A 13,096-nucleotide genomic window follows, 5' to 3' on the forward strand; every position below is an offset into this window, starting at 1 on the left:
CACCAGAGGCAAAGGACTGGCTCCGGCCTTGTAAGAGTTGAATGACTCCTTTTTTAAAGGAAGTGGATCATTTGAAGCAGTTTGCTACAATTACTTTAAATGAGGCATGTGAGCTGCCTCTATACTCCCATTACTCAGTGGTAAATGGCCAGGTCCATTCTGCATGTGGTTGGATGAGTGATGTTTCCATTTGGTTCTCTGCCTGCTCCTTTGCATCAGAGAGAGTTTCTCTATCTATGACATTTCTTTTTCCCCAAAAGCATGAAAATGCAAAGCATATACATTTCAATAACTTTGTCAATGGGATAGACTGACAAAAAAAAAAAATGATAGAGCTTGGTAATGTTTTTTCTCCTCCCTTCCCCAAAGGAATCCGTTATGACTGTCATTCACGGAAAGAATTAAGATAAGGAAATAAAAATCTTACTTGGTGAGAGTGTAGAAAGCTGTGAATCATGAGTGAATGTTGTGATGTGTTTGTGTTGAGCTTTTATTGCATCGCTGCCAATTGCAGGATGAGCAGCTTGCCTTAATGCTGTCCTGTGCAGCAGAGCTTTCCACTGGAACTAGCACAAAGCTAAGGCAGATGGGGTTTTGTGGGTTTTGTTTGCTTATGTTTGCTTTTTAAACAAACAAAAACAACAGAAAGCCACCAATAATTCAAGTAGATGCACATGCAAGGAAATTCCCATGCAGTACAACTTCCTCTTATGCTTCAAGTGCGCGTGCCACCAGTGATGGCAGTAGTGCCAAGACTTCAGTGCATTTTCCTTAGAGGAGTGCAGGTACCATTCATTTCTCTCTCGCTTTTGCTGAGCTGTAGCAGAGGGGAACACCGACACATGCCCAGCTTCAGGCACTCTGCTCAGGGAGGCTGCTTTCAGGACAGCTGAGGCCAGGACTGGTTTGGGACTCAGCCCTTGAAGGTAGTACAATCCATGTGTCTTAGTGCTCAAACAGAGCTATGGTAGGAATTTCCTGTAATGCCTGTACCAAAATTCTTGGATCTTCCAATGCTTTCACAGAGTTTATATTGGTTGGGCAGTGTGCCAAGCTGCTATAAAATGTGTGCATGCATGAACTCCCCTATGTTCCATTCAAGATCATGTTAACATATGAGTTGATTTTCCTCTGAAGGAGATACTCATCTGATTAATTTATTTCAAAATGTATTTTAAACAAAAGCAGTAAATACTGCACAGAAGTGATTTTGCTCGAGGTCCAGTTTCCCCTTGCTTCCAGCCTCTGGGTGCAGCTGCACGAGCTGCTTGTTCCAGTCGCATTCACCGCAAAAAAGGGATTCTTTCCATTCCAGCCCTTTTGGTGGGAGGCGTGAGTGCTAAATTTCAAACTCAAAAGCACAAGTTATATTCCTCCTTTTCCTGCTCAGTAATATGGAGAGACAAACCTAGGCACTTTCCTTAACTTATGGTAATTAAAATGTATGGAGAGCTGTAAAGTATTCTGTTGTTTGCTTCCTTAATGCTGTGCCCTGGGCCTGAACTGCCCTCTGTCTTGCATATTGAAGCCCATTCAGTGCATGCACATTAGCAGTATGTTTCAGATTGGTGGTTCTGTATTCCTCAGCTTAGAGCAGTCTGCAGTCGCCTCAGTGCTCTGTATTTGAGCACGGGCAGCATGTTGGATGGATGGCCTTCAGGATGGTAAGACTTTCCAATTTCGCTAAGTGGTTTATGCATCAGAAAGTGAAGTACTCTGACAAATAGCTCCTGAAATGGGATCAAATTAGGTGAAGTAGCAGATCCAATTAATGCTTTTATTAGAGCACTCCAGTGAGACATTCATTCTTCTGTATCATGACAGACCATCACATCTGTGCTTTATGTGTGGGTTCCTGATTTAACTAGACTAAATTAATTCTCAGCATAACAATGTATTTGGTATTTGTAAAAAGGCCTTGTGTCTTTGGGGTGGAACTCATTCAATGGATAAATGATACATGTCTTTGTATTCCTGTGTGGGAACATTCCTGTCCTTTGTACCTGCATTGAGGCTGTGAACTTAGCAATGAACTTGACCGATGAAGGGGTTTTTTGTTTGATTTGTTTGTTTTTAAATTTTGCCATCCTCAGTAACGACTTCTGCAGCTTGTGAGAAATCGGAGAGAGACAGGAATGAACTGAAAGTCACCTATGAAGGGTTCCTGCAGAAATTAAATGAGCAACATAGCAATGATTTAGCTGAACTGGAGGAGAGGCTTAAGCAGTTCTACACCACAGAATGCAAGAAGCTCCAAAGTATCTGCATCGAAGAAGCAGAAAAATACAAAGCACAGCTCCAGGAGCAGGTTTGTGGTGTCTGAAGTAGGAATATTCTTTAACAATTGTTTTCGGCTACAAATGTAATCTTTATATATAAGATTAAATAATCTTATATTTTATATATATATCCTCAAGTAATCTTTATATATAAGATATATTATTTTTGCTATTAATGAATGTTTTATCTAGTGTAGAACTCTACTTGATTGCAATTACAGAAGCAAATCAAAGCTGGACAAGCCTTAAGGTTGTTTTAACATGGCAGAAATGCAGTGTTCTGCAGGCTTCAGTTACACCTGCAGGTCTGCTGCATACCTGAAGCAGCTCAAGTGTTAAGATTTCTAAAACCACGCCTGGCTTGGGAACTTGCTGTGCAGCAATTCCATGTGTGAGAGACTCACACACATCCCGTTGGTATCTGTAAACTGTTCTCACCTATTATGTGGCTTAGCTTTTCCTGTGACCATCTGCTAAATGCTACCTAGCATAAAGCCACCGTAAAGATACATCAAGCAGAGGTTAAAATGACACACTAAGGTGAAAAACTCATCTTGTCATATTGCAGGTGGACAACTTAAATATCACACATGAAAACTTAAAGCTGCAACTTGAGAACAGCCACTCAGAAAAAGTAGAGGAGCTGAAAAAGAAATACAAGTCCTCTTTGTCGGGCAAGTATTTTGTATTCAAGTCCATACAGTGTAGTACTGCTAGTCACAAGCAAAAATATCCAAATACGTTAAACCTGAATATGTACATTTCATTGTCCATGCTGGTCAGCTACCCTTACAAACGCTGGCTGAATTCCTCCTTTTGGATCTGAACAGATCTATTTTATATACAGAAATAACTATGATCCCATCACCATTGAACGAAACTTTCAGAACAGTGTAAGAGCAGAGATGACTTTTATAAGATGCATCTAAATTACAGTCTGCCCTCAAAATGTCATGGCAGTGGAGCAACTCTGTCCCTCCCACCCCCACACTTCTGAAAGGAGCACCTCAAAATTGAGATGAACGTTAAGTAGGGTTACGTTGTACCTAGATTGACATGGGAGTGTTTCTCAAGTTGAGAAATATTATGCATCATTTTGAAGAGTAAAGTTTTTTCTAGGAAGGGGTGTGTGCAGTTTTTAAATTGCACTGTGTCCAGATGATTTAAGAGGAGGTGGTTTCCATCCTCCCTTTGACTCCACCTGACAAGGAAATTTCCAGTGATCCTTTCATCTCCTTAAAACTGGTGGCATTTCCAGTGTTACTGAGGAGCAAGCTCTTCTGCCTGGTATTTCCAAAGTGGGAAAGGAAATCTGTTTATAGAAATTCCTGGGAGATGCATGTTGTGGTTTTTTGCTTGTTTTTTTTTTTTCCCCTCTAATTCCCTTCAGAAACTCAGCTTTTCAGATGTGGATCTGTGCTCAATTCACCCATCTGTTTCATGCAGATGAGTGCTCTCAGACTTGAGATGCATCAACTAATGAAAAGTGTTTGGGAGAGGATGACCCACAAATCTAAAGCAGCAATAAATCTGATACTTTGCATAGGCTTTGGAATGGTTTGTGAGAAATGTTCTTTCCATGTTGGCAGTGACTGCATCTGTGCATATGTGTTTTGGCTAACTGTTCTCTTTCAAAAAATAAAAATATATATATATTAAAAATCTGCAAAAATGATTCATTGCAGAGTTCAAGAATGCCCATGAATCTGAAAAGCAGTTGCTTGAAGACTCCTTTAAAGAGAAGCGGGAATTGCTGGAGGTATGTTAAAGGGTTGAGTCATTGCAGCTCTAAAACTTCTATGAGATTTTGGAGATGTGCACCAAATTCTTGGCCTAACTGCTCTCTCTCTTTTCATTTCAGAAAAAAATTGATGAATTAAAATGTGAAAATGTCATGCTGAATGAGAAACTGAAATTAGAAGAGCGAAAACAAACAGCCAAAGAAAAAGCCAGTCTTGTAAGTCCAGATCTCCAGAAGTAAAGCAGACAGGCAGACCTTTTATGCTTGGGTTTATTTTATTGCATAATGTGAAAGGTTTGCAATCACATCTGATAGAGGGCACTGATGTTAATATTGTATGTGAATGGATTGCCTACCAGAAGTTTTTGTAAGTAGTACAATGTTACTAACTTTACTAGTTATAAATTTATTGAGTGTCTAAGTTAAAGCCCAAGTGAAATCGAAGACTGGAGTGGATGCAGGTGTATCACAGCTTGCTTCTGGTCAGCTGATAGATGCTCAGCCTGCACCACGATGGGTGTGTAGGCCGTCTTGTATCACTGCTACAAAATTCACTTCTTGTACTTGAGACTTTAATGAACTTAATGATTTGTGTTTGTTTCTGATGTATCCTTCAGATAAACTGCTTATTCTCACCTTTCTCCCAAGTCTGTTGTCATCTATGATGTTCCTAGGATTAGAAATGTGCTCTGAGAGTTTTCCATGCATTTGGAGATGGCTAGATTCAGACATGCTTATTTTCTAGTGTGATGTGTAGTGACGTTTTCCCAAGAAGAGAAATTCTGTGCTTAAAAAAAACATCTAGGATTCTTTGTTAGTGGCAGGTCCTCAGATTTTGTCTGTTTTGCTACTTTATGGGCAGTGTGGCAAGTGTAGCCAGTCTGCCTTTTAGGACAGTTGGTTAATTATAGTGGGTTTGGATATAGTTGATTTTTTTTATGCCTCCACTGCTTTGTGTCTTCTAGAGCTCTACCTGTTTTCAACTTGGTTGAGCACTCAAAGAGCAACAGACACAAGCTTGGGGAAAAAAATAATATCCTAATACAGCTTAAGGTCAGGGAAGTGGAACAGAGGAAGACCCTGATGGTCAGAGAATGGCAGAGCAGAACTCCAGTAATGTGACCTCTGCCCAGGGAGCACTTTGGATGGAAAACCAAACATGAACATAGAGAGCTCTGGGAAAAAGCCAGAAGAAAAACATCTGATTTGTGTGCAAAAGTGCAGGCTTACCAAGTAGAAGCAGCTCTAATCCTCACTGGACTGTTTTTTCCCTTGTTATTTTTTCTGGTGGCAAGGTAGAGCTGCAAGAAGAATCTGCAAGCAGTGCTGCTGTGGTTGGGAGAGGTGATACCGAAGAGAACACTGTGCCTAGCCGTGCTCAGATGTTATTTTAGAGCAATAGTCAAGTGACTTTATGCAGCTGTAAATGTACTTTCCATCCAGGCAGATAAGCTTCATAAACCTAAGGCTTCTGTATGGAAAGATAATGGTTTGACACAGTATATTCTTCCCTAGTAAATACACATGCTGCACTACTAGAACTTGTTTGCCCTTTGAAGATATGTACGTCTAGATTTCCAGTAGTATTTAAGTAGTGTCACTTGATATCCCTATATTTTTCTGCTAAAATCTTATTTGGGTCTTTTCAGTCTTTTTATCTGTCTTTGTGTTCTGCTATGAGCAGCTGATGTGGTGGCTCAGATGTCACTGTAAAGACATGCTAAGGCTCTTCTGGGCAGAAGAAAAGAAAAAGAAAGGAGTACCTTGAAAGGGCAGTAAGATGCCCTTTAGTTTTCAGATTCATTTTTCTCACTAGCTCTTACATTCCATTTAAAATGACAAAAGAGGGGAATTAAGTTCAAGTTGTCTGCCTCTGTCTCTGAGACTGTACAGCATTCCCTCATGCTGACTTCTGTCAAAGAATAGAAATTAAACAAAATCACCAATGCTGCAGCCCTTAAAAGCAGACAGGGGAACAGACGTAGACTATCAGCCCTTGTGTTACTGTGAAGTGTGGTGGTTCTGAACTCGATTCCTGCTCAGGGCTCTGACATGCTGTGTGGACTGCATCCCACAAAACTACAAGCATCTCCTCCGAGCCTTAGGTTGCTGATGTGGCATTGAAGCTGTCCTCATTGTGGTGCCTCAGCTTTCTACCGAAATGTGCTAGAAGGAATTGTTTGTTTTTAAAGATAGACTCAGTCACTGATTAACTTCTGTTTGTTTTCCACTCGTACTGCCTTGAAATGGACTGAAACTTTTTCTCCTCATTACTGCTTCTGACTTTGCCTTTGAAATATTAAGGATGTCATTTACTGTACCGTGGTTGATAGATTCCTTATTCTGGAAGAGACATCTCTGAAAAAACAGACTCTGCCCTGTCCCCACTCTTTCTGCCACCCTCCAGAAAAGCTGAGTCTTGCATGTGCTGTATTGTAGATAAGTTACAAACATAAAACAGTGCAGGATTTTCGAATTGAATTGCACTGCCAGGCCTTCGGTGGGGATGCAAAAGCAAAACTGTCAGATTTCTTCTTATGAGCTACGTATCTTCAGGTAGAAAATAGTGAAAACTAACTACAGAGAAATGCATGGCTTTATAAACTTTGTGTGCTTTCTGAACTGCTCCAGCGCCTGAAAATCTCTTCAAATGTTTACTCTTATCGTCTCCTGGGATGGGTTATGAGTAATGCGAAATAAATTTGGGAACTCCTGGCCTTAAAGGGAGCCTTTCAGCACTCTCACAAAACAAGTTGGGCTGTGACAGCTTTAGCACCTTCCTCTGACTCATGAGGCTTTTTCACATGTGTACAAAGGCTTTTCTGAGCACCTGCTAAGGGAAACTGCAACTGTTGATTTGAAATGAAGAACAAAGAAAATCAGATGAGAATGTGGTACCAGATCTCTTTCTTGTGCAAAGCTGTCAAACTCAAGTTCACCTAGAACAAATAACTGTCATTGCAGTTTACATTTTCTTGCTCTCTCTTAAATGGCGGGGAAACATGTAGTTGAATTATTCATGAAATTCAGGTAATAAGCAAACTGTGTGGAAATCTTTCAGAAAAACTCACAGATCGTGTACCTGGAACAGGAGCTGGAAAGTTTGAAAGCAGTGCTGGAGATCAAGAATGAGAAACTCCATCAGCAGGAAATAAAGCTAATGAAGATGGAAAAATTGGTGGGTTTCCCTTGGGGGTCTGTCAGTTTTGGACTGTTTCTCTGAGCTATGTTCTGATCGTGAATTCAGGCTGGTCAGACTTGCATGTGAAGATTTTTTCTTGTTTAAAAGGAAGTATGCCAAAAGAATGGGACACACTCCCACTGCAGGTACAATTCTGTCTGTATCAGGCTGGGGTGAGGGGGAACAGATGCTCTAAGTGGTCTTCCCATCTCTTAAGGCAGATACTGGGTTGCACAAGCTATAGCTAAGTTAGCATGGGGCTATCTGGGAGCCTCTTCTACACCTTCTCCTCTCTTTCCCCCATCTCCCAAACAAAAAAAATCAGTACCCATTAATGTTACTCAAGTGTTATGGAAGATAGACTGCACTGTTAGGAAGACCTGTACATGGTAGCTGTGTTAATTAAGCAGGGAGAGATCATATTTTCATCTGGAGTTGAATGGCTTTGAACAAACCTTTTACCTGTTACTGTTAAAGTATTTGTTTAGCTGTGTGGATTTGTTCCCAACCAGCGTGTAATTACACATGAAACAGCAATTTTGGGGGCAGAACTTAACATTATTTGGCACATCTAATTTGTGGCCTTGTCCTGGGTGGAGCCTTTGAACACTGTTGTAATAATGACTTGAGCAATATAGAAAGGTTTGGATACAAGAGAATACATTCATGTTACTTATTTGTTGAATGTTGCACAGCATCCTGTGTTGCCCTATACCATTGGCCTGCACTTGCTAGAACGTTACTTGTAAACCCTCATCTTTTCAAACAGAAGTTTGTCAGGGTGGAGAAGCACTTGGAACATACAATTTAATAACTGTTGGGTTTTTTTCATAACTATTGGTAACAATCTTGCAACAGTGAAGCAAAATCAGGAGAGTAGCAGGGAGAGTGGGAACCTCTTCAATTTCTTGCTCTAGCGTGGTATTTCTGGGCAGCCTTCAATCTGCAGCAGATTTGCCTGTAACTCCCAGAAGTTACTAGAATCTGCTAGTCAAGTAACATAAACCTTATCCAGCTCCTCTTGGCATCTAATCAGCACAAGTGGCACAATGCCAGCGTTACACAAGAGTAAGGAAAGTAGACCTGTCTGACTATTACAAAATATGAAGCCAAGATAGCAGGTCAGTCTCCTGTTTCTCTGAAGTCACTCTGCCTGTTTTTTCCTTTATCATAACAAGGTCTGCAAACTCTGCACTAAGGTTGCTGGTATTTTGAGTGTGTGTGTATGGGTTTTATTTTAAACTGTGACCTTTTATTCCAAGGTGGAAAATAACATCATCCTAATGGATAAATTAAAGAAGATTGAGCAGGAAAATGAAGAATTAAAAGCTCGGATGGACAAGCACATGGAACTTTCAAGGTGAAAAATATCTGGGAATTTTTAGATGTCCTTATTAACCTGGGGAAGATGACTGTATAAGAAGAAAGCAAAGTGTGTAAACATCACTGTCTAGTTTACGTAGCTCCTGTTAGAAGAAATCTTTCCTTCTCCACTTCTGTCTCTGTATCTGTACATTCTTGTGTAGAAACCCAAACAGGAAGAGACTGTAAAGAAGTAAGGCTCAAAGTGCTCCAAAACAATATTTCAGGGAGAAAAAATATCTCAGATGTACCACCTTACAACAGAATGCCACTGGCATGTCCAGTACTAGCGCCTCTAAGCTGAACCTGACTTGACATTTAACTGCTTCAGCTGAGTGATCTGTGCCCAGTGCAGAGCAGGGAAAAAAACAGCGTGGTTCAGTTAGTAATTACAGCAATATTTAGCACAAATAAAATGGGTCTGAGGTTCTCCTAACTTCAACTGCTACTTAAATGGATTGGAAAACCTTTTCAATTTGTGCTTCTGAGTAGAGCTGAGCCTGCACCAAGAGCCCAGGGCTTGAGCACAGCCACTAAACGTATGTCATTGTTAGTGGGACAAGTCTCACTTTTCAAGTAGTTTTTCTGGCCATCTTTACTGGCCTTCAGGAACGCTCCTTACTGGGAGTTCCTCCTGATTTTTGCAAGCTAATAATGTAAATCCCACTGCAAACACAGTAAATCCTCATTTAATTCTCATCCTAAGAAATAATTCAGCTGGTAAGCAAAGCAGAGTTAAATGCAAATTCAAACTGTTCTTGAACAATGAACTGAATACTGTAACCTCTAACACCATGACGTGCTCTGACATCAATCTGTCTTTTGCAGGCAACTTTCTACTGAGCAAGCTGTATTACAGGAGTCCCTAGAGAAAGAATCAAAAGTCAACAAACGTCTGTCAATGGAGAATGAAGAACTTCTGTGGAAGTTGCACAATGGTGACCTAAGCAGCCCAAGGAAACTGTCTCCCAGTTCTCCCATCTGTGCCTCTTCAGTTCCCACGAAATTCTGCTAACTTCTCTAGTCCTACAGTCTCACCAAGATGACATCTCGCAAAAGAAAGGGGATTGCATTTCATTTGTGATTTGCAGGAGCAAGAGATATATTAGCTGAGTATGACAACTAAATGGAACTGGAAACTTGGGTGCAAAAATGCCGATAAGAGACTGAGACTATGGGAGTAAGACTTGCATAGCCTCTCCCAAAAAGACTTTTTATGACCTCTATGGACAGCATCGCACAAAGCACTTAGAGAGCAAGGAAAGACTTACTTATTCATTGCCTTTTCACCTAACCATAAGGAAAAGCTCAGGGGCTTAAAGATCACAACCTTTATAGTACGTTCCTTATCACAGACACTTTTTTAAAGGCTGTTTGTTTGCGTGTGCGATGTGTGCTGTGGATGGAATGGATGTAACACACTGTGCGTGTGTCTAATGCTGCCTTCTTTGCTGTGTATGTAATAAAGGATAAAAGCTGAAGACTACAGACTGACATGTGCTTCCTTAATAATGGTGTCAGCGCATGCTTCTAGCCAAGAGTACTCTTACAGAAATGATGACAGCCACTAGTGCTGTAGGTCAGTTTCCTTCATCTTCCTGGCTGCAGTTCAGTGAAAAGCTTTGTCCACTGACTCCATGTCTTGGTCTAAACCTTTCTATGCAATTTTGAATGAATTTTAACAGCAAACTGAATTGTTGCCATATTGTGCGTGCACAACAGCACCGGTTATGAAGAGGCTGTTAGCTGCAGTGAATTTTGTCTTTCAAGTCAACAGATTCAGAATCTGACCTTGAAGGACACTGTGGCTCTGAAGTTGTCAGTACGGTTGCAGGGTTAGGTGCCCAGACCTATCGCTTTACCTGCTGAAAAGGAATCCTTAAACAGCCATTGCAGAGGTCATCTACTGAAAGAAATACAAGATTTGAAAGCCAAAGAGCAAACTGCAATAATTAAGTGCTCAAGTTCTCAAGAAGAATCTTAAGTCATCTGTGAATTTCAGTGTACCTGGTGACACGTTCACTTCTTAAGCATTTGTATTAACATTTGTCAGGGTTGGCTCAATTCCTGTGGAAGAGGGGCAAGGTGATAGCTGTGGATATTTATCTTGCTAAGTCTGTTACACCTTCCCTCCAAGACTGCAGGATATCGGTGTTTTACCAGTTCATCTGGCAAAAGATCCTGTACAGGAAATTCCATAGAGTAGGGGAAGAATTTTGTCCATCTGCTGCACCTGGAGGCTGAGGGTGTCAGCATTTCTGGAAATGTCATATGCTGAGTTTCAGCTTAAACAAGGTAATCTCTGAACCTGGCTACTCCCTTGGTCAGACCTGTTTTAAAATCTTTACATCATATCTACTAGACACAGGTTCAAATCAGTAATCCAAAACTCTGTGCTTATAAGAGCTTGGGTTTTACAGTGCCATTTCCAGCACCACCACAACGCTACTGTTCAGCTAATGCTGTTTGTTAGCTATACAGTTAACTGTTACAATAAGACACAACCAGGTTTCCCTGTGTTTTCCAGCAGTCTGAGAACAGGAATTGAGATGGAAAAGTTGAGGAAACTAAACTGGAGAACCAATTCAAACTATGTTACCCAATACTTCAATCTTAATGATGAACACAGAAACAAGACTGGTAACTATGCTCATGCACTCAGTAAACATGTAATATATTAAACTTGTAATCAACTGTTTCATCATTCAATTTACTGAATGTTACCTAACCTGCAAGTTAAGGGTCCATTTCACTGACTGTTATACTCTCTTCACCTTCCCCCCCCCTTCAAGGCACTGTACGTGCCACTGTTAGTGATCTCAGTGCTTATGATTGTTTTATGGGGTTTTAAATTTAATTATGGAACTCTTCTGGGGGTTGGAACTTGGCTTAAGGTATGTATTGGAACTCTCTCATTTGCTATGGTCAAAGAGATTCAATCACGTGTATTTGAGCTGAATGCTTGAAAAATAAATTTTTGTACTAATTGAAAGGTTTTTTCCTGCGTGTGTAGTCAAATGATCTCTAAGCTAAGAAGCAGCAGCATTCTTCTAAATTTTTAATATCTCTTAGTACCTGCTCAGCACAGCAGAAGCAAAGTAGCAAAGCTTCACTGCAAACATTAATGTTCACCTAACCCTTAGAAAATCGCAACTCCACCCTGCCACTCTGGTAAGTCAAAGTTACACAGAGCTGCTTATAACCATCAGCTGTTCAGCTTGAGATAGCTGTTTCCAAACAACAAAAACATAGATAACATCACAGAATTATGCAGTGATAAAATTCTTAGTATGTTTGGGTTAATGTAGGTACCCTCTGCTAAAGACATCTCAGAAGACTCCTCCTCTTAAACTTACTCCCTTTTAGTCAGGATTCTTTTCTGTAAAAAAACAAACAAAACAAACCAAAAACCCAAAACACCACTGCAGCAGCACCAGAATTCAGCAGTCCAGCAACTCAAGGCACAAGGACAGAAGTGTGGCATTGTGAAGAATTTGTTGGTGCCTCAGAGAAAACATTCAAGAAGAGTACAGTAAGATGCCTGAAGATCAAGCACAGTGTGCACCCCTTCACACCAGGGAGAAGGGGAAGGCTTCTCCAGTGCAGAACAGTAAGCGTGGCATAGGAAGTAATACAAAGACTGTGGAGGGCAGCTAGGGTAAGTCAGCAATACAGGAGTCTTCTCATCTCTGAATTGCTTGCAGTCAGATTTGTAATGCTGTTATGAAATAATTGTATAAAAATTCAGACTGTAGAAATACTCTGTTCATGTGTTTCAGTACTTATCTCTGTTTAACTGAGTATTAACACTTCCAGCTTTGACTTAGATACCATGTGTTGGCAAAGGCAAATAAAGCCCTAAAGTTGGGTAATTTCTATACACATAGATGTATTCCAAATGTCTAGAGCTATAAGAGCAATTATATGATTTTCTTCAGATACTCTACCTTATCTATCTCGAATGCTGAAATTCATGAGAAGCCACAGTAACATTTTTATCAGTTCCAAACGGTTTGTTGTCATTCCAGCTATTCATACTTTAAAGGCACTTGGTTTGAATTGCACCATACCTTGCAGTAAAATTTGAGCTGAATCATTTCCTCTTGCTCCTTGGAGACTGTCTGTCAGGGCAGACATCGAGACCTGTGTGCCACCTGCTATCAGGCAATTTGTGCTGGAAATTCCTTCTACAGTAACTACTGTTCTTCAGAACTGCAGTTGCCTGATGACGAGGAAATACTTCAGGGCTGACCTGGAGTTAAAAAGATTATCAGAACTTTGAAATAGTAATTTAATCCATAAAATTAACAAATACCATCACTAATTGCTGCTACCTTGCTTTAGTGGAGCAAGGCTGAGGCAGGGAAATAGAAACAGCAATGCTGGCAGGTCAGGGCACGTGACTTTGACTGTTCACTTAAGACTTCATTTCTCAGGCTTCATTCTTTTAGCCTGTGTCATTGCTTATTTAAGTGGAAGTATGCATTTGCATCAAGCTGGAAAGAATCGGGTCTGCCCATGAGGCTTCTGGGA

The 13,096-nt window shown here is 40.6% G+C and overlaps 1 protein-coding gene across 1 annotated transcript in view; it reads left to right on the top strand.

Moving 5' to 3' along the window:
- Window positions 1–9,650, top strand: part of MTUS1 (microtubule associated scaffold protein 1) — a 110,366-nt gene extending 100,716 nt beyond the window's left edge. Inside the window, 8 exon segments of the mRNA XM_065736993.1 lie at window positions 2,094–2,308; window positions 2,848–2,953; window positions 3,965–4,038; window positions 4,141–4,236; window positions 7,082–7,198; window positions 8,464–8,561; window positions 9,392–9,539; window positions 9,541–9,650. Coding sequence (XP_065593065.1) covers window positions 2,094–2,308; window positions 2,848–2,953; window positions 3,965–4,038; window positions 4,141–4,236; window positions 7,082–7,198; window positions 8,464–8,561; window positions 9,392–9,539; window positions 9,541–9,609 — 923 coding nt within the window. The 3' untranslated portion in view covers window positions 9,610–9,650.
- Window positions 9,651–13,096: the final 3,446 nt, after the last annotated feature.

Source organism: Cyrtonyx montezumae, unplaced genomic scaffold (assembly GCF_038088225.1).
Source record: "Cyrtonyx montezumae isolate F1298 unplaced genomic scaffold, pur_monq_1.0 scaffold_2, whole genome shotgun sequence".
NCBI classification, from domain to species: Eukaryota; Metazoa; Chordata; class Aves; order Galliformes; family Odontophoridae; genus Cyrtonyx; species Cyrtonyx montezumae.